Source organism: Hyperolius riggenbachi, chromosome 4 (assembly GCF_040937935.1).
Source record: "Hyperolius riggenbachi isolate aHypRig1 chromosome 4, aHypRig1.pri, whole genome shotgun sequence".
Classification (NCBI taxonomy): Eukaryota; Metazoa; Chordata; class Amphibia; order Anura; family Hyperoliidae; genus Hyperolius; species Hyperolius riggenbachi.
Window position 1 is genome coordinate 172,652,646 of NC_090649.1, and position 22,804 is coordinate 172,675,449.

General features: G+C 43.9%; 2 protein-coding genes across 3 annotated transcripts in view; both read right to left on the bottom strand.

The window, feature by feature from the left end:
- GOLIM4 (golgi integral membrane protein 4) overlaps positions 1-22,804 on the bottom strand; it is a 171,557-nt gene that overhangs the window by 99,038 nt on the left and 49,715 nt on the right. The gene's annotated exons all lie outside the window — the stretch shown is intronic.
- The window catches only part of LOC137571060 (uncharacterized), a 60,266-nt gene continuing 44,625 nt past the window's right edge, over positions 7,164-22,804 (bottom strand). Inside the window, exons 2-3 of the mRNA XM_068279746.1 lie at positions 8,412-8,571; positions 7,164-7,878 (exon numbers count right to left, since the gene is read on the bottom strand). Coding sequence (XP_068135847.1) covers positions 7,164-7,878; positions 8,412-8,571 — 875 coding nt within the window. The remainder of the gene's footprint in view (positions 7,879-8,411; positions 8,572-22,804) is intronic.

Below are 22,804 nucleotides of genomic sequence, written 5' to 3' on the forward strand. Positions count from 1 at the left end.
TCCCACGCCGCCGTCCTCAGTCTTCTGTATCGCCGGTACCGGGTCCCGTAACTTCGGACAGTCTGCGTAAGAGAAGTTCGCCCTCTATGTATCTCTCCGGCGGAAGTTACGAGACCCATACCGGCGATACAGAAGAGACTGAGTACGGTGGCGTGGGAGCGATCTGTGCGCATGGGGCTGGAGGAAGCCCCAGGTATGTATAAAACTTTTAGTTGATGTCGTCTCTGGTACACTTTAAATACATACAGGGGGCATTTCGCTATGTTTTCCTTCTGTCCTATGCAAGAATTCAGGTCCACTTTAAAGTGGTCTGAAACTCCAACATAACATTCAATACAAATGTGTATTCCTATTTTTTATTACTCATACAGTTATCATATTTGCTTTTGTGCATAAGTAATATTGTCTGTTTACAAATTACAAGTTTCCAAAGTGTAGTTTATCGTGCCCTGAAACCTGTCATTGCATTTTATTCAAACTGCTTTTTATTATATATTAGCATCTTCTAATTAGCTGTTCTGAGCTGTTTGTGTGCTTGAAGCAAAGAGCGCCTTTTCACTTGTTACACTGTGTTTACACACATATATCAACATTAGAATGCAAACAAAGATTCTGTTATCTCCAGTTTGGATGCGGATTTCATGCTGTATAGCAGGACAAAGTGCTTTGTTTAACCATTTCAGTGATCTGCTAGAAGAAAAAATAATCTGGAATTGTAGCTTTCAAGCTGTGAGCAATCTTTTAGAGCAAAGTAGAAATGCTGCCTTTCAGACCACTTTAAAAGGCATTTTATTTAGAAGATGTGAATATATCACATAGGATAAGACGAAAAAGAGAATTGGATTGGGCAAAATAACTCCTTTATGAACAGAACAGGAAAAAAGCTGTTCTGCTTTTTTCAGAGCCATATAGTTACACCGGATTTGTTTTTATCTATCTGCTAATTGTTTTACTGCCTTCTGATAGTTGAGCAGTTGAGGTAATAGTGGCAATTGGCAATTCTTTAAATGTAGGGATTGGAGCGCCTGATCAACACTTTAGGATAATTAAGGTACCCTGATTGCATCTCTGATCACAGGATAACAAAACCTAATCATCCATTTATATACAGTATCTGGCCTTGTAAAGGCAGCCACAGACTGATTTGTGGCAGTTTCAATCACCCTGAATTGGCCAGAAATCTATGCCCCAACATGTCCAAACCCATCATAATTTAGATCAGTTTTGGACTAAAATCTATCGAGATTATCGATCAGATACAACATCTTGTTCAATCAGGTGTGAGGAGAAAGTGACAGTAGAGCGATGGCCCATAGCGCTGCACTACATCTCAAACTGAAAACCTATGTGTAGTGTATGGAAGGAATAGATCCCGCTCTTATCAGATTCAGATCAGAGAGGGGGGTCTATCGGCCACATTGGGTGAGATACCTTAAAAGAGGCAATCTGGTGCTGTACTGATAAAAAAGCAGTTCATATGGTATCAAAGAAAGGGGTTTAAATTCAAATTAAGGGCAGTCAGGAAAAGCAGTCATAACCTGAAAAAAAAAAAAGCTTACAAATACATACCGTATGTCAATAAATTACATATTGTAATTAGTATAGATTTCTTTTTCTAAAAATGTTATGATTTGAACAATAGATCCCTATCCTCTTACTGTATATAGTTACAGGATTATGTTCCCCAATTGTAGTAACCCAAGTCACTGCTTTTAACACCACCCAAGCTTATTTTTATACTCAAGAAAAGAAAAAAAAAAAGTTTCCACTGAATGAAATCCAACAGAAATTACTGAGTGTGACACAGATAGGCGGCAGAACAAATTAACCATGTTTATCTAGAGGAAATAGCTCAGCTGCAATTAGAATGTAATAAGACCTATTTCTGAATATTTATTTTTTTTTTTTTTAATTTTTAAGTTAAATTTAGTGTGTGTTCAGGAAGAAAAGTGAGCTGAAGAATCTATTTAAGGGTAACTACATCAAACTTATAATACTACCGTATATATATTTATCCTCAGCTTTTAAGCACATAAATATGAACTTTTTCATATGACCATTTCAGGTTTATGACTAGAAACAAGAAGCTGGCGCTCCTGCACTATGTGAGATATCGGTATGTGACTGGGTGGGCTGGGCAAGTTGAATCATTGGCTCTGAAATTTACATAAGCTTGCAGTTCCCCATCAGGTCCGCTACACAGACCAATAATAGCATGGTGCGCTGACACAAATGCAGAACAAAGCTAAAGAATCATAGGGAAAAACAAAACAAAAAAAAAAAACTATTTCTTTTTAAAATAAAACCTATTGGAAGCATATTATTTATACACATTTGCTTTTTTTAGCTCCCATCCCTCAGATATTACCACTTGCTTCCAGTCAAGAGGAATAATATCTATGCCATAGAACTTCATAAACAGAAAGTAAAGTGGCTGGATAGTGTACTAGTTAAGGGCTCTGGCCTCTGACACAGGCAACTAGGGTTGGAATACGGGCTCTTCCTGTTTATTAAGCCGACACCTATTCAGTAAGGAGACCTTGGGCAAGACTCACTAACACAGCTACTGCCTATAGAGCCCGTCCAAGTGGCTGCAGCTCTGGCGCTTAAAGTCTGCCAGGAGAAAAGCGCAATATGAATGTTGTGTCTTGTAAAGGTATGCAGCTAATCATGCGTCAGACAAGAACATACAAATACATTGCTACTTCCACAGATCTAGATTCCAGGTGGTATACATGTAAAAAAGCCAAAAAAAAGACTCACTTTGCTATTGGAAAATTCCCAGCAGCGTAGATTTTTATCCCCACTCCAGGCTTTTACTGTTTTGTTTTTTGTAATTTGAGTTGTCTTTTTCCGGCGCCCAAATTACCCTCTGAGTGCCGCTATAGCCGTAATTCACATTACAGCCCATGGCGGCACCCAAATGTCCGACGCCCGATTTTCCTGTCTCAGCCCAGGTGCACTTTACATAAAAATGTACACTGCTCCATACAACACCACTCAAAATTCAAATCTAGTTTTCTATATCCCAACATGGTGAACATCAGTAGCATCAGATACCAGCCTGTGAACGTGTGCTGTAATAGCATAAACCTGTATTACTGATCCATCAACCAGCTAAAAATAACACACACAAAAATCATCATGACATCACTGTGTAAAACTGTAAACATTTTTGTGATAAAACTTGCTGAAATCCATTGGACTGACCCTTTAAACTGCAGTTAAAGTTTAAGGGATTTAGACATGCCTCTGTATAAATGGGAAATAAATTACAATTTCCAATTGTTTGCATTACCAAGAGCTAATTAAAGAACCCTGAATCAATGTGTTAGGGCTGGTTCAGACGGACGTCTGTGCAGCGTTTTTAAACGCCGCGTTTAAACGCCCGCGTTTTTTGTTCCAAGAACGCTAGCGTTTAAGCGTTCAGCTTTCAATGGCTTTTGAAGGCGTTTAATAGCTTTCAGCCAGAAGCGTTTTGTGTGCGTTGCGTTTTCTGGGCTTTTGCTGGCTTTGACAGGAAGGTGGGGTTTGGGAAAGGAAGTGGGCGTTTTTAAAGGGAAAGTGCTTGTTTACATATGGAAAGTGCTTATTTAGAGGAAATGGGGTTTTTTTTAAAGGGAAATTGTTTTTTTTTTTTTTACAGGGCAATGGCTTTAATTGGGGGATATTTAAGGGTAAAGGACTTGTTTACATAGGGAAAGTGATTATGGAGAGGAAATGGTTTTTTTTTTTTAAAGGGAAATTGGTTTTCTAAAGGGAAAGGGCTTGGGGGGTATTTAAAGGGAAAGGACTTGTTTAGAGGAAATGGGTGTTTGTGACCTTCAGGAAGCAAACAAACACATTGTTCTTTGAGAAAAAAAGTTTTTTATTACAAACGTAACAAAATAGAATATTAAAATATGTAAACGTTAACCGTACAAATGTACATTTCAAAAATCCAAAAGTGCAGATGCAGACCCACTAACAAACTCTAAAAAAAAAGAAAATGTACATATTTTTAAAGTGAGGCACAGGAGGAGAGCCTCTGAGCAGGCAAGTGGCGGATAGGCCCAGAGGGCACATAGCACCCAAATACTACATTCTACTTACATTGGACAGTGAGGCACAGGAGGAGAGCCTCTAAGGAGGCTAGTGGCACATAGCACCCAAATACTACATTCTACTTAAAGTGGACAGTGAGGCACAGGAGGAGAGCCTCTAAGGAGGATAGTGGCACATAGCACCCAAATACTACATTCTACTTAAAGTGGACAGTGAGGCACAGGCGGAGAGCCTCTGAGGAGGCTAGTGGTGGATAGGCCCAGAGGGCACATAGCACCCAAATACTACATTCTACTTAAAGTGGACAGTGAGGCACAGGAGGAGAGCCTCTATGGAGGCTAGTGGCACATAGCACCCAAATACTACATTCTACTTAAAGTGGACAGTGAGGCACAGGCGTAGAGCCTCTGAGGAGGCTAGTGGCGGATAGGCCCAGAGGGCACATAGCACCCAAATACTACATTCTACTTAAAGTGGACAGTGAGGCACAGGCGGAGAGCCTCTGAGGAGGCTAGTGGCGGATAGGCCCAGAGGGCACATAGCACCCAAATACTACATTCTACTTAAAGTGGACAGTGAGGCACAGGAGGAGAGCCTCTATGGAGGCTAGTGGCACATAGCACCCAAATACTACATTCTACTTAAAGTGGACAGTGAGGCACAGGAGGAGTGAGGCACAGGAGGAGAGCCTCTATGGAGGCTAGTGGCGGATAGGCCCAGAGGGCACATAGCACCCAAATACTACATTCTACTTAAAGTGGACAGTGAGGCACAGGAGGAGAGCCTCTAAGGAGGCTAGTGGCACATAGCACCCAAATACTACATTCTACTTAAAGTGGACAGTGAGGCACAGGCGGAGAGCCTCTAAGGAGGCTAGTGGCACATAGCACCCAAATACTACATTCTACTTAAAGTGGACAGTGAGGCACAGGAGGAGAGCCTCTATGGAGGCTAGTGGCGGATAGGCCCAGAGGGCACATAGCACCCAAATACTACATTCTACTTAAAGTGGACAGTGAGGCACAGGAGGAGAGCCTCTAAGGAGGCTAGTGGCACATAGCACCCAAATACTACATTCTACTTAAAGTGGACAGTGAGGCACAGGCGGAGAGCCTCTAAGGAGGCTAGTGGCACATAGCACCCAAATACTACATTCTACTTAAAGTGGACAGTGAGGCACAGGAGGAGAGCCTCTAAGGAGGCTAGTGGCACATAGCACCCAAATACTACATTCTACTTAAAGTGGACAGTGAGGCACAGGCGGAGAGCCTCTAAGGAGGCTAGTGGCACATAGCACCCAAATACTACATTCTACTTAAAGTGGACAGTGAGGCACAGGAGGAGAGCCTCTAAGGAGGCTAGTGGCACATAGCACCCAAATACTACATTCTACTTAAAGTGGACAGTGAGGCACAGGCGTAGAGCCTCTAAGGAGGCTAGTGGCACATAGCACCCAAATACTACATTCTACTTAAAGTGGACAGTGAGGCACAGGCGGAGAGCCTCTGAGGAGGCTAGTGGCGGATAGGTCCAGAGGGCACATAGCACCCAAATACTACATTTTACTTAAAGTGGACAGTGAGGCACAGGAGGAGAGCCTCTATGGAGGCTAGTGGCACATAGCACCCAAATACTACATTCTACTTAAAGTGGACAGTGAGGCACAGGCGGAGAGCCTCTGAGGAGGCTAGTGGCGGATAGGTCCAGAGGGCACATAGCACCCAAATACTACATTTTACTTAAAGTGGACAGTGAGGCACAGGAGGAGAGCCTCTAAGGAGGCTAGTGGCACATAGCACCCAAATACTACATTCTACTTAAAGTGGACAGTGAGGCACAGGCGGAGAGCCTCTGAGGAGGCTAGTGGCGGATAGGTCCAGAGGGCACATAGCACCCAAATACTACATTTTACTTAAAGTGGACAGTGAGGCACAGGAGGAGAGCCTCTAAGGAGGCTAGTGGCACATAGCACCCAAATACTACATTCTACTTAAAGTGGACAGTGAGGCACAGGCGGAGAGCCTCTGAGGAGGCTAGTGGCGGATAGGCCCAGAGGGCACATAGCACCCAAAAACTACATTCTACATACATTTCAGAAACAGGAGTTTAAACGGAGAGGCCAGATAGAATTGTGACTGAGGTAGAGAAAGTCCATCACCTCATGGGGGACCCTCTGCCTGTGGCCTGGGGAAGACCGAGCCTCACCACAAGACACAGACAGATGGTCCTACCATGGGGGGATGGACCATCTCCACCTCAGCCACACATGCTGAAAAGTTAAAGTGAGGCCTAGGAGGAGAGCCTCTAAGGAGGCTAGTGGCGGATAGGCCCAGAGGGCACATAGCACCCAAAAACTACATTCTACATACATTTCAGAAACAGGAGTTTAAACGGAGAGGCCAGATAGAATTGTGACTGAGGTAGAGAAAGTCCATCACCTCATGGGGGACCCTCTGCCTGTGGCCTGGGGAAGACCGAGCCTCACCACAAGACACAGACAGATGGTCCTACCATGGGGGGATGGACCATCTCCACCTCAGCCACACATGCTGAAAAGTTAAAGTGAGGCCTAGGAGGAGAGCCTCTAAGGAAGCTAGTGGCGGATAGGCCCAGAGGGCACATAGCACCCAAAAACTACATTCTACATACATTTCAGAAACAGGAGTTTAAACGGAGAGGCCAGATAGAATTGTGACTGAGGTAGAGAAAGTCCATCACCTCATGGGGGACCCTCTGCCTGTGGCCTGGGGAAGACCGAGCCTCACCACAAGACACAGACAGATGGTCCTACCATGGGGGGATGGACCATCTCCACCTCAGCCACACATGCTGAAAAGTTAAAGTGAGGCCTAGGAGGAGAGCCTCTAAGGAGGCTAGTGGCGGATAGGCCCAGAGGGCACATAGCACCCAAAAACTACATTCTACATACATTTCAGAAACAGGAGTTTAAACGGAGAGGCCAGATAGAATTGTGACTGAGGTAGAGAAAGTCCATCACCTCATGGGGGACCCTCTGCCTGTGGCCTGGGGAAGACCGAGCCTCACCACAAGACACAGACAGATGGTCCTACCATGGGGGGATGGACCATCTCCACCTCAGCCACACATGCTGTAAAGAGTCATATATCATCTATGAGAGGTGTTGAACTTCTTGATTGTAGTTGTAACGAGGCAGATACAGCCTCTGCTGTGCTGCGCTCTAAGCTTGCGACGGTGACAGATGAGGAACTGGCCTGTCTCATTCCTTGACCCTGCGTGTTGCAAGTTTGTGGCATTTGGGAGTAGGGGTACCAGCTTTGTTGTGGAGGTACCATGTGGCTGTAACCCCCTGTTGCATAATATGGTGGCACCGGTTCCTGCAATACGTTTGTAGCCCAACTCTCCCTAGGAGGGACACTAGAAGTCTTCATGTTCATGACTAAATTAAACAGTCGTTGCTTCAGCTCGTCCCATTTATCTCTGGGAACCTCCCGTGCTTCCTTTTCTAATGCCCTAAAAAAAGTGCCGAGACTGTCCGCCGGTTGAATCAGTTGCGCAACATTACTTTCAACAGTCTTGATCATAGCCAACACATCCGCATTTGCCTCTGGTTGTCTGATATTTCTGGACCTGTTTCTTCTGGAGGTGGATACTACCGGTGATCTTGGCCTTTGACCACTGCATGATGTGGCCACTGTGCTCTGTGTATTATTTCCGGTGTCTTCCAGGGAGTCCTCCTCAGTATCCTGGGTCTCAGTGGAGGATCTCACAGAAGTGTTGGCAGATGGAACACTTAAGCCTTCTTCCTCCTCATGTTCCTCCTGTGCCTCACTGCGTTGGACATTTGTAGTGGTTCTGCAAGGGCAACATAATAAAAAAGAATATAGTTTAATAAATTATCATAAAAACATGCTCTACTCCAACAATTGCCATATCATGTAAGGTTCTGTAAACAACTGTAAACTTCTGAAAAATAATCATTAGGATGTTAAGAACTACTAGCCAGGTAATTGTACTCAACCCCGCAAACTGCCAACTTGACTGCTGTCCAGAAGGGCACACAAAGACATTTATTTACGAATAGGCTGTTCCCAGAGTGCTGTATCAAGGCACCTCAGTGGGAAGGGGAAAGTTTGAAAGAAATGCTGTACAATGACAATACATGACCGGAGTCTTTTGAAAAATGGGCAGAAGGACCGATTGTAGAACTTTGTGAACTACAAAGCAAGTATTGAATTTAAATGAACATAATTATTTGGGAGTTTAATTTTTAGCACTTTGTTTTCATTCCTCAGATACAAATTTATTTTTTTTTAATGGAAAGTTTGATTGCTCGCTTTAATCAGAACTATTTAATGTGACAGGTCATATTTTTCTTTTTATATTACCTTCTGCTCTCCATGGTGCTCCTCAGGAAACTCAATTCAGCGAACAGTGGATGGTACTTATAAGTACTCGGAGCCTGTCCACTTCTGCTTTGTCTGCTCTCTCGTAGATCCTTTGAATAGCGATCACGGATTGATTTCCATTTTTTTTTCACCATTTTTACTGAAATACAAAAAAAAAGAAAAAAAAATTACAAATGAGCTATCATACATAGCTACATAGGCGGTACAATATATTGAGTGGACATGAGGGATTACAATGCTTTCACTGTGCCTGAGGTGTGGTACAATGCACATGCAGTGGGGCACATGGAGGCCTGAGGTGTGGTACAATGCACATGCAGTGAGGAACATGGAGGCCTGAGGTGTGGTACAATGCACATGCAGTGAGGAACATGGAGGCCTGAGGTGTGGTACAATGCACATGCAGTGAGGAACATGGAGGCCTGAGGTGTGGTACAATGCACATGCAGTGAGGAACATGGAGGCCTGAGGTGTGGTACAATGCACATGCAGTGAGGAACATGGAGGCCTGAGGTGTGGTACAATGCACATGCAGTGAGGAACATGGAGGCCTGAGGTGTGGTACAATGCACATGCAGTGAGGAACATGGAGGCCTGAGGTGTGGTACAATGCACATGCAGTGAGGAACATGGAGGCCTGAGGTGTGGTACAATGCACATGCAGTGAGGAACATGGAGGCCTGAGGTGTGGTACAATGCACATGCAGTGGGGCACATGGAGGCCTGAGGTGTGGTACAATGCACATGCAGTGGGGCACATGTAGAAACCATACAATCAGAGCATACAGAGATCCACAGTGTACTTACAAATGTTGCCTCTAGTGGATGCCCTGAACTGAGCGTACTCTTCAAAAAAATGAGTGCAGACAGCGTCCCATGCTCGAGCTTTGCGGACATTATTACTATAGTCCGCGCTGCTGCAGTCCCAAATCGCTGGATGGGCATGGATTTGATCCACGAGTTCCCCAAGCTCAATCCTGTGCTCTGCTGCTGCCGCCATTGCTGCCATGTGACAGTTCCTGTCGCTGTGCATTCTGGTTCCTTCTTCCCAGCCTCCTTTTAGCCTCCCTGGCCCCTCCTCCAGACGCCTTCACAGACTTTCACTGGCTTTTGCGCGCTTTCGTACGCGTTCGAACGCGACGCGACCAGACGCAACCGCCTGCCAGAAGCAGCATGTAGCTTTCAAGTCTAGACGCGACGCGGGGATCTACCGCCAGGCGTTTATAAAAGCTTGCAAAAGCTTGCCATAAACGCTCCCATTCACTTGCATGGGAGGGCGGTAGATCCCAAAAAACGCCGCGTTTGAAATGCCGCGTTAAACGCAGCAAAAACGTCCGTCTGAACCAGCCCTTAAATGTAAATGTGCATCTCAAAATAACAGCTGTAGGACAAGAACATAAATCTTGTACTGACTACTGATAAATGTAGGCCACGATTAAGTGACGTTTAGAGGATTAAAAATGTACACTGGTGCATGCAATCACTAAAGGGCCATACATATGCAGGGGATTCATAGACATTCCTGGGCTGAAGCTTGACTACTGCAACGCCTTTCAGTCTACTCTCCCTATGACCCGAATTGCCCCACTGCAGTCCGTCATGAATGCGGCAGCCAGAATAATCCATTCCTCCCATCGCTCCACCACGGCGGCTCCCCTCTGTGAATCTAGCATCCTATCCAGTCCAGTCCAGAATCAGATTCAAGATACTGTGTCTGGCCTACAAATCTGTCCACAAAACCCACCAAACCTATATTTCTAATCTTACCCAGAGGTACACACCTAGCCGCTCACTCCGCTCCTTCAATAAACTTCGCCCAACTGCCCCCCGCATCACCCAATCCCATGCACGCCTCCAGGACTTCTCAAGAGCTGCTTCAACATCTATGGAACTCCCTACCTCCCCCCATTAGGGTTTCCCCCTCCTTCAACATCTTCAAGAAGGCCCTCAGAACTCACCTGTTCACTCTGGCCTACCCCGGTCCAGATGTAAGCGTTCGGGCAGGGTCCTCCTCCTTATGTCTCCTACCTGTTCACGCACTTCCATTACCGTACACCCATCCTATGGATCTGAGTGAACTCGTCTTGCCTAATCTCCATGCTCCCATCCAGTGACTGACTAAGCAGTACCTTGTACTCATACTGTGCTGCGTGATCTGGTTTGCATGCAATCCTGTATTGTCTTACTGCTGTATGTCACCTCTAAATATGGTCTGTAACCATAACTAATGTCCAGACTGCGTAATATGTTGGCACTTTATAAATACAATAAATAAATAAGAGATGAGTAGTGAGACAATAAATAAATAAGAGATGTGTAGTGAGCCTGCAGGCTAATGATGTATTCTGTTGCAATGAAGGGGGGCAGAAGGTCAACAGAGCAATGAAGATGTGAAATCACGTGGCAAAAAAAAGAGAAAAATCAGTCGTCACTATGCCGAGTTGATCCAGCATAGTGTATGGAAAATCATCCAACGCCTCAGATTATTGAAACCACCGACTCAGACTCCAGGTACCCAAAATTGCTCCGACTCCTCGACTCCACAGCCCTGGCCTTGATAACGTCCTCTGCACCTTGAGTGATTCAAGCAATCTCTGTTAAGTCATCGGCACCACAAGGTAGGTATAGAAGCTCTTAATGCAATAGCATAGCGTGACAGGCAGTCATTAAACAGCTGACAGCCTGCTGTGTTATGCTGGGCATACATGGGTCGATCCGGTGGCCGATTAGCCGCCGGATCGACCCCCCCCCTCCCCACTTGTCCGTGCAGATCGATTGCCGCTCGTCCCCGCCGGCGCTTCCTTATCACCGCTCGATTCCCTGCCATTGTCCGCCGGCGGGAATAGAGCAGGCGCGGGTCGAGCGGCTTGATCGGGCCAGCTGAATATTATTAGCTGGCCGGATCAGCTGGTCGATACACGGTACAGAAACGTACCGTGTATCCCCAGCATTAGACAACAGTCCTCTTCCAAGCTGTAAAACTGCACACTTTTATACCTACTTGGTGTTGCAGACTACTTCACAAAGAATGCATGTAATATGCATAAAATACACCTCTAAAATGAAAATGCATTTTAAAAGCAGAGTTGTAGCTAGAAACTAAAATTTCCAAAAATAATAAGCATGCAGCATCACTACTTCCTACCAGGCGTGTGTTCATACATTTCCTAATTTATTATTGTTAAAAAGTAAATAACAGAAAACAAATAGCTACAAGTAAGAAAAAAGGAGAGGGCAGAGTCAAGACACAAACACAGAGAGCTTCATCCAGCAATGATTACATTTGCCAATGACCAAAGATAAGCAAGCTTCTCCTGCTCTCTGCAGTGAAAATAAACAAACATTTGTATAGCGCTTTTCTCCTGTTGGACTCAAAGCGCTCAAGAGCTGCAACCACAAAGGGAGCAATCTAGGGGCACCTGCAGTGTTAGGAAGTCTTGCCCCAGGACTGCTTACTGAATAGGTACTGACCCTAGCCAGAATTCGATCCCTGGCCACCCATGTGAAAGGTAGAGCCCTTAACCAGTACACACACACACACACACACACACACACACACACACACACACGCACACACGCACACACACACGCGCACACACACACGCACACACACACACGCACACACACACGCACACACACACACGCACACACACACGCACGCACACACACACGCACGCACACACACGCACACACACACGCACACACACGCACACACACGCACACACACGCACACACACGCACACACGCACACACACACACACGGTAATGCTTTTGAATGTTCTTAAAGGCTGCTTTTACACTTGCGCCGTGATTCCATGGCACAGCAGCCTGCCATGATATCACCACGCTGCACAAATCAGTATTTTAAAACCAAATTTTAACCCATTAAATTTGAAAATAGGAATATAAGACAAAAGCAGGTTGTATCCACTCTTGCTTCTACACATAGAATTAGGCATCTCATAGGTTTAAAATTTTCTGCTCAGGTTTGCTTTAAAATATTACAGAAAATGTAATTTCTGCAGTGGCCCAAAGACTTTCCTCACAACCTTAATTTCTTAAAGGACACCCTAGCTGAAAAACTAATGAAATAAAGAATTATATCTATCCTCCTCCTGCTAAAAAGGACTTAAGTTATGCCAGTTTTATTTTATATTTAAATCTACTTTTTAAGTTTTATTGTTTTTGCTCAATGACACATTCATTGAAGTATGCCAGAGCTAAAATCTTTGAACTATTGACCTTTTTATTTTTTTAATCTCTTTCCTGCTTTTTCACTCCTATGTACATCACGATGAACATGGACCAAGTGTTATCTGGAAGTATGGCACTGTAGCCAATTTTCCTGGATGTGGATGTACGAGAAATCCAGTCCAAACACCGCAATGGAGGATTGCTCTAAATGCGGTAAAAGAAGCGCAGGAGTCGATCCGGCGGCTAATCGAGCCGCCGGGTCGACTCGTGTATGCCCAGCATTACATACAGTTTATAGGGCATTCCTCAAGTCAAACACTTAATTCCCTATAAACTAAACAAGCCTCGCCCACAGCTTCTCCAAAACGCCAAGGCATTAAGACCCAGGTAGCAAGGGCTTATAGGAGCTCAGTCTGGGCCGGAGGAGGTTACTAGCCAGAGATTTCAGAAGCAGAGGGGAGGGGGAGCAAATTTTTCGCGGGCTGAGGGGTGGAGATGCAGTTGCAGATTACCTGTGTAATGATGACAAACCGAACATGGCCGCTCTCATTGTATCACAGCAATACATCATAAACTGTTGAAGCTATATGCAGCCAGATTTGCTGTGCAAACTATCTAAACTTTATAAGTTTATAAGATAAAATCTATACACAAGTTACTTGTTATAGTTAGTTTTTCATCTCGCTTTAACATCAAAGACGCACCAGAATTTTAACATACAAACTTTACTATATTATGATTCTGAGGTTTTCATATCACAATAATAAAGCACAAAGAACATCAATTGAGGATTTGCCTATAAATTAGAAACAAATTGCTTTCTTAATACATAAGCCTGAATGTCTGCACAAGCCTAACTACAAAATGTAAAAAAGAAAAGCAAACAGAACACTAGAACCGTCCTTGTTATGCATGAAAAACAATGCTTGCTTTGTAAATCTGTGAAGCTTTCATGAAAGTCCTAAAGTCATAAAGCTAAACAAATGTACTTAAACATTAAGCACAAAGCTCTGCTCTTCAATTATTCTTCAAATTCTTCTTCCACTCATTAACCAGATTTACATAATTCACGAAAAATTCATTTTAACTGATCCCTAAGAAACAATGGACAATATTATATATCATATTTAATGAATAGGTTTTATTCATTCTGCTGCCAAGGTGGCATCAATGGCCTTTGATGTCTTACTTTTAAGAGTAACGTAAAGTTGAAGTTTAACTGTCACTTAATTTACGAGCCCAAAGCGAAGTCCGTTAGGAAGACCATAATGTGAATAAGAGTTTCTGAAACACCTGATGGTGCAGAAACTGAGGATGCCGAACTGTAAGACAGATGCTGGCATACAGCAAGAATGGATGTTGCCTAACCCCCCTGTCTAGTTGAATCTGGCACATTTTAGGGGTTAGAGGAACGCTAGGTAAAATGTGAATAGAGACTTGTGTTTTGGGTAAATTTACTGAAGATCAGATAAAACAGACGTGCACGTTAAGGTAAGGCAGGTTATATAACTTGTGTTACGTTCATTACCCCCGATACCTTACATGTACAGTCCCAGTATGTTCGTTTTTTTTATCGATCTTTGAAAAATAAACCCCTTCATTATTTTTTGCATTATCTTATAATTTCCTGAACAAAAAGCCCCACTTCCTGTGCTGGAATCACAGCAGTAGTTGTTGTGGTATTCTTTTTCTGTAATCACGTGATTGTCAAAAAGCTACAAAGAAACATCCACCACCAGGATTCATTGATCTCAGCAGAGTATTATCAGCTAAGCCACTGCTAGGTGTCACAGTGTAGTCCTCTGTCCAACAGGTATTTAAAAATAAAACTAGGAAAAAAAATTCAGATACTTCTGGAGAAGGAAGGCTTTGATAACCTCAGTCCAGCAATGTAACCCCCTGCTGCATGTATTCGACCATCTGGTTGAATATGCCTTCAGAAACACAGGAAGTCTTTGGAAGCATATAATAATCACAGGGGACGGCAGAGAATTGAAAATGGTGGGACATACAACCCCTACTCATATAACCACACTGAAGAAAAAACAAACAAATCTCAACTATATCAATTTAGCAAAAATAATTATATCAAAATTTATTGAACAACAGTATCCATAAAAATAGTTAAAATTGACATGGGATGGCCACCTAGTCACGACACATCCACCTGACACCACGCAGCACCACATGCATACGCCGGCATCTAACTATGTTGTCTTAATAGAGCTATAGGGATAGCCTGGTAAGCATAGTCCACTGTAGAGGTCAGTGAGCAGAACAGCAAGCAGCATCAAGCTTTATGCGAAAGGCATGTGGCAAGCAACAGTTGAGGTAAGTAGAAGCATATAGGAAGTGCAGCAGTCCATAAGGAAGCAGTGAGCTCGAATAGCTCATCCCAGCGTATCGCATCAAGCACCACACAATGGGCTCGATTCACAAAGCGGTGATAACCCAGTTATCACGCCTAAAAGACTTTAGGCGTGATAACCTTTGCACCACTGAGTTATCACCGATTTTTGCTCTAACTCGCGCGAAGTTTCCGCGCGTACGTGCGCGCGCAAAGTCCCATAGGGTTTAATGGGAGCTTCGCGCGAAGCGGGGACGCTGCGCGCACGCGTGCGCTGCTGCGCGCGCAAAACTTTGCGCGCGGAAAATTTGCGCGAGTTGCTTCTTATCATGCCTAAAGTGAGTTTAGGCGTGATAAGGGGCTTTTCACTGGTGTGCAAACACTTTGCACCGCTTTGTGAATCAAGCCCAATAAGTCCCAGTCTCTGGTGACTATCCCAACATGCACATAAACAATGCAGTATTCTCTATTCATCTAGAAGGCTGCCACATGCCAAATATCACATATAGGAACACTGTTCATGTTGCAAACATATACTGCTCAAGGTTGTCAGCATACGTTGGATCTCACCACCTCCAGATGTAACAGGATGTTGAATCTCCCCATGTCACCATAGCATCTCATAGGAGCAGTTCAAATAGCATGGTCACATAGACGCTGGCACATGCCTGTACTTGTTAGTGCAGCCTTTAATGGTCCTTAATGGTCCTCTGTAATATCCACAGATGGATTGATCTCACCAGCTAAGCTGTGGATCCAGAGACCTAGATGGAGGGCCTCAGCGTGTGGTCAGAGCGGGGATGGGGACGGCGTGGTGTCCCATGCAGTAGGCCTGTAACCTTTGGAAGCACTCGTGTCCCCAAGTGCCCCCCCCAAAAGCCTTCTGAGGGTCCATAGGCAGCAAATTGGAATGGGGGACACCTGCTGGAGTCAGGACACAGAACAGACAGGAAGGTTCTATAGGATTCAGAGGCTTCCCTCTACATAGGCATGTATCTGACTATTTTCTAGCTTCAGTTTTGCTTTAAAAAGTGTACCCAAGCCAAAATTTGAGTACAAACTCACATACTTACTTAAGAAAAGAGAAGACTGGATCCTAATGAGGCTTCCTTTGTGGTCCACTGATTCCCCTATTGCTGAGTGTGGACCTTCCAAAGTTTACCAACAAGGGCTTGTCAATCTTATTGGGGCCGCACTCCTGCATGAGCATGGCCGCAACTGGGCTCTAAGCAGGAGCCACTCATGCCCATGCTACTGTGCAGGCACATCCACGCTCGTGCTAGAAAAGGAGTGCAGCCCCAATCAGCTGGAGGACCTGCAAGCGACAGTGGGGGACCAGAGGATTAGGAGGGAAGCCAAACTATCCTTAGTTAAGCATCTGTTTTTTTTTTTTTTTTTTTTTTATACATTTTGGCCCCCAGTTATCTAAGTTCAGGAAACAATGTGAATCCCTCTCAACAGCCCTTCTGTCACGCCCTATGGAAAAGGCACAATGAATAGAGGGGGATAGAGAGGGGGAGATAGATTATATGTAGGTGTTCTTTATGTTGTCAAGAATGTGAGTGTGTAAGGGTAATTTGGACAAGACACTTTAGACAAGGACATGAAGGAGACAAATCCCCTTTTTCTTTTCATGGTGTAGAAGCCATGTCTAAACATTACTGTGGCGGACATGGATACCACCCTATTGCTAGACAGAGAGGTTTATTTGACTGAATTCCCAAATTAAATATAAAATCCCCAGCAGTCTGAATGTCCGCTGGAATATAGACCTCTTTTTCTAGAAACCAGTCTGGTGTTTTAACTTCATTTCTTGTTTGGTTGTTATCTTACTCCCCAATATACAACCTGGGCTTTACAGCTATGTCATGACATACACAGACAATGTTGATGGTTATCATTGAGCTGTTATGTTCTATCTACATCAGTCATTGCAGTATCCCTCTGTTATGACTAAGTACTAACTGGGGTGCGAAACGTGTCAACCTTCTCCTCCACACTGTCCATGCGACTGGCCTATGTGACTAAAAAGGACTTTTCTCCAGGCCATATCAGCATGGACAGACTTCCTTATCCTTGTGTTTTCAGTGAAGGAAATGTATTCTTACATTGGCATCCAGAGGGGTTAAAATAAAAAACCACCACATTGAACATATGTTTTCTCTAAAGTTGAATACTCACATTGTTTTCATTAGGCTTAAAACCTCCTCTTTCAAATAATAGACAAACCAACACTGAACATACAAATTAAAGGATGTGTAACACAGGGACAACGTTACTTCAATGTATTATTTTAAGTCTATATGTGCATATTAATATCTAGTAAATTAATGATGTAAAATGCTATTTGTGGTCTATATTAGCATTTCTCTGTTTCTCTGAGAATGATAGATGAAACAATTAACAGGCTTATTTTAAGCTGCTGTTAATTAACAAAGCTGTGCATCTAGTATTCACACAGGCATATGGTTTTACTTGCCAAACAAAAACCATCTAGTCTCCCAAGGGCATTCAGCTGGCATTTACAACATTCTCCCAGTAGAGGGAGCAAATAAAATAACTTACAAATACAGCTCTGCAAAACCCAAACATTAAAAATGACTTTCAGGCAAATGCAACTCAAACCCAGGCACGCCTTAAGGTGCCCACTAATGACACAATCTTGATTGTACAATCTTAGCATTTTTATGTAATATGAGGGACTACCAAAAATATCCATTCAAAAGTATGATGTGGTTTACCCCTCTAGAACATAGATTTGGTAACAGTTTACAGTCAAGATTGTATCATTAGTGGGCACCTTGCAGAGCAGCTGTCAGCCATACTATCTCAGAACGCCCCCCCCCCCCCCCCCTCACACACACACATACGTAGATAAATACTTGCTCTACTTACATAACATATGTATTGCACTGTCTACGTTTTGATTTTAGTGATTTTTCTACAGAAAAAGAAAAGACCTTCTTAGCATTTCCCATATTAACTGTGGCTATTCTAAAGCCAATCCTGATGTAATTTCCTCCCTTACTCTCCTCTGCCTGATTGTGTATGCATTGCCCGCCCTCCACTATAGAAAGTGCATTGTCTCAGCATCAGAAATATTGGCCAGAGAGGAACAGATGTGTGGGTGGGGAAAACAGGAGGGAAAGAGGCTTCAGCCAATCGGGCTGCATTAGTGAAGTCTGAGGGGAAGTAGAGAAGCAAAGAAAGGACAACCCAGCATGCCCTGCAACTTCCTTTGTGCGTACTGTCCCAAATAAGAGTCAGGTAAACTGGGGAATGATTATCTAGCAACAAGTAATAGTGATTTTAACTTCTGGATTGCCTGGTTAGAATCCTTATTACTTGTTTATCAGATAAAAATAAAGAATTGATTTTCGATTTTATGCCCAACAGTTACACTTTAACCACTTGAGGACCTAGGGCTTTCTACCCCTTAAGGACCGGCCACTTTTTTTCCATTCAGACCACTGCAGCTTTCACGGTTTATTGCTCGCTCATACAACCTACCACCTAAATGAATTTTGGCTCCTTTTCTTGTCACTAATAAAGCTTTCTTTTGGTGCTATTTAATTGCTCCTGCGATTTTTACTTTTTATTATATTCAGCAAAAAAGACATGAATTTTGGCAAAAAAATGATTTTTTTAACTTTCTGTGCTGACAGTTTTCAAATAAAGTAAAATTTCTGTATACATGCAGCGCGAAAAATGTGGACAAACATGTTTTTGATAAAAAAAAACCCATTCAGCGTATATTTATTGGTTTGGGTAAAAGTTATAGCGTTTACAAACTATGGTGCAAAAAGTGAATTTTCCCATTTTCAAGCATCTATGACTTTTCTGACCCCCTGTCATGTTTCATGAGGGGCTAGAATTCCAGGATAGTATAAATACCCCCCAAATGACCCCATTTTGGAAAGAAGACATCCCAAAGTATTCACTGAGAGGCATAGTGAGTTCATAGAAGATATTATTTTTTGTCACAAGTAAGCGGAAAATGACACTTTGTGAGGAAAAAAAAAAAAAAAAAAAAAGTTTCCATTTCTTCTAACTTGCACCAAAAAAAAATGAAATCTGCCACAGACTCACCATACCCCTCTCTGAATACCTTGAAGGGTCTACTTTCCAAAATGGGGTCATTTGTGGGGTGTGTTTACTGTCCTGACATTTTGGGGGGTGCTAAATTGTAAGCACCCCTGTAAAGCCTAAAGGTGCTCATTGGACTTTGGACCCCTTAGCGCAGTTAGGCTGCAAAAAAGTGCCACACATGTGGTATTGCCGTACTCAGGAGAAGTAGTGTAATGTGTTTTGGGGTGTATTTTTACACATACCCATGCTGGGTGGGAGAAATATCTCTGTAAATGACAATTTGTTAATTTTTTTTACACACAATTGTCCATTTACAGAGATATTTCTCCCACTCAGCATGGGTATGTGTAAAAATACACCACAAAACACATTATACTACTTCTCCTGAGTACGGCGATACCACATGTGTGGCACTTTTTTGCACCCTAACTGCGCTAAAGGGCCCAAAGTCCAATGAGTACCTTTAGGATTTCACAGGTCATTTTGAGAAATTTCGTTTCAAGACTACTCCTCACGGTTTAGGGCCCCTAAAATGCCAGTGCAGTATAGGAACCCCACAAATGACCCCATTTTAGAAAGAAGACACCCCAAGGTATTCCGTTAGGAGTATGGCGAGTTCATAGAAGATTTTATTTTTTGTCACAAGTTAGCGGAAAATGACACTTTGTGAAAAAACACAATTAAAATCAATTTCCGCTAACTTTTGACAAAAAATAAAATCTTCTATGAACTCACCATACTCCTAACGGAATACCTTGGGGTGTCTTCTTTCTAAAATGGGGTCATTTGTGGGGTTCCTATACTGCCCTGGCATTTTAGGGGCCCTAAACCGTGAGGAGTAGTCTTGAAACGAAATTTCTCAAAATGACCTGTGAAATCCTAAAGGTACTCATTGGACTTTGGGCCCTTTAGCGCAGTTAGGGTGCAAAAAAGTGCCACACATGTGGTATCGCCATACTCGGGAGAAGTAGTACAATGTGTTTTGGGGTGTATTTTTACACATACCCATGCTGGGTGGGAGAAATACCTCTGTAAATGGACAATTGTGTGTAAAAAAATCAAAAGATTGTCATTTACAGAGGTATTTCTCCCACCCAGCATGGGTATGTGTAAAAATACACCCCAAAACACATTGTACTACTTCTCCCGAGTACGGCGATACCACATGTGTGGCACTTTTTTGCACCCTAACTGCACTAAGGGGCCCAAAGTCCAATGAGTACCTTTAGGATTTCAGAGGTCATTTTTGTTTCAAGACTACTCCTCACGGTTTAGGGCCCCTAAAATGCCAGGGCAGTATAGGAACCCCACTAATGACCCCATTTTAGAAAGAAGACACCCCAAGGTATTCCGTTAGGAGTATGGTGAGTTCATAGAAGTTTTTATTTTTTTGTCACAAGTTAGCGGAAATTGATTTTAATAGTTTTTTTTTTCACAAAGTGTCATTTTCCGCTAACTTGTGACAAAAAATAAAATCTTCTATGAACTCACCATACTCCGTACGGAATACCTTTGGGTGTCTTCTTTCTAGAATGGGGTCATTTGTGGGGTTCCTATACTGCCCTGGCATTTTAGGGGCCCTAAACCGTGAGGAGTAGTCTTGAAACCAAATGTCGCAAAATGACCTGTGAAATCCTAAAGGTACTCATTGGACTTTGGGCCCCTTAGCGTACTTAGGGTGTAAAAAAGTGCCACACATGTGGTACCGCTGTACTCAGGAGAAGTAGTATAATGCGTTTTGGGGTGTATTTTTACACATACCCATGCTAAGTGGGAGAAATATCTCTGTAAATGACAATTGTTTGATTTTTTTACACACAATTGTCCATTTACATAGAAATTTCTCCCACCCAGCATGGGTATGTGTAAAAATACACCCCAAAACACATTATACTACTTTTCCTGAGTACGGCGGTACCACATGTGTGACACTTTTTTGCAGCCTAGGTGCGCTAAGGGGCCCAACGTCCTATTCACAGGTCATTTTGAAGCATTTGTTTTCTAGACTACTCCTCGCGGTTTAGGGCCCCTAAAATGCCAGGGCAGTATAGGAACCCCACAAGTGACCCCATTTTAGAAAGAAGACACCCCAAGGTATTCCGTTAGGTATATGGCGAGTTCATAGAAGATTTTATTTTTTGTCACAAGTTAGTGAAAAATGACACTTTGTGAAAAAAAAACAATAAAAATTAATTTCCGCTAACTTTTGACAAAAATTAAAATCTTCTATGAACTCGTCATACACCTAACAGAATACCTTGGGGTGTCTTTGTTTTCTAAAATGGGGTCACTTGTGGGGTTCCTATACCGCCCTGGCATTTTACAGGCCCAAAACCGTGAGTAGTCTGGAAACCAAATGTCTCAAAATGACTGTTCAGGGGTATAAGCATCTGCAAATTTTGATGACAGGTGGTCTATGAGGGGGCGAATTTTGTGGAACCGGTCATAAGCAGGGTGGCCTTTTAGATGACAGGTTGTATTGGGCCTGATCTGATGGATAGGAGTGCTAGGGGGGTTACAGGAGGTGATTGATGGGTGTCTCAGGGGGTGGTTAGAGGGGAAAATAGATGCAATCCATGCACTGGGGAGGTGATCGGAAGGGGGTCTGAGGGTTTGGCCGAGTGATCAGGAGCCCACACGGGGCAAATTGGGGCCTGATCTGATGGGTAGGTGTGCTAGGGGGTGACAGGAGGTGATTGATGGGTGTCTCAAGGTGTGATTAGAGGGGGGAATAGATGCAAGCAATGCACTGGCGAGGTGATCAGGGCTGGGGTCTGAGGGCATTCTGAGGGTGTGGGCGGGTGATTGAGTGCCCTAGGGGCAGATAGGGGTCTAATCTGATAGGTAGCAGTGACAGGGGGTGATTGATGGGTAATTAGTGGGTGTTTAGGGTAGAGAATAGATGGAAACACTGCGCTTGGGTGGTGATCTGATGTCGGATCTGCGGGCGATCTATTGGTGTGGGTGGGTGATCAGTTTGCCCGCAAGGGGCAGGTTAGGGGCTGATTGATGGGTGGCAGTGACAGCGGGTGATTGATGGGTGGCAGTGACAGGGGGTGATTGATGGGTGGCAGTGACAGGGGGTGATTGATGGGTGATTGATAGGTGATTGACAGGTAATCAGTGGGTTATTACAGGGGAGAACAGATGTAAATATTGCACTGGCGAATTGATAAGGGGGGGTCTGAGGGCAATCTGAGCGTGTAGGCGGGCGATTGGGTGCCCGCAAGGGGCAGATTAGGGTCTGATCTGATAGGTAACAGTGACAGGTGGTGATAGGGAGTGATTGATGGGTGATTGATGGGTAATTAGTGGGTGTTTAGAGGAGAGAATAGATGGAAACACTGCGCTTGGGTGGTGATCTGATGTCGGATCTGCGGGCGATCTATTGGTGTGGGTGGGTGATCAGATTGCCCGCAAGGGGCAGGTTAGAGGCTGATTGATGGGTGGCAGTGACAGGGGGTGACAGGGGGTGATTGATGGGTGATAGGTGATTGGCAGGTGATTGACAGGTGATCAGTGGGTTATTACAGGGAAGGACAGATGTAATTAATGCACTGGCGAATTGATAAGGGGGGGGGGGGGGGTCTGAGGGCAATCTGAGCGTGTGGGCGGGTGATTGGGTGCCCGCAAGGGGCAGATTAGGGTCTGATCTGATAGGTAACAGTGACAGGTGGTGATAGGGGGTGATTGATGGGTGATTGATGGGTAATTAGTGGGTGTTTAGAGAAGATAACAGATG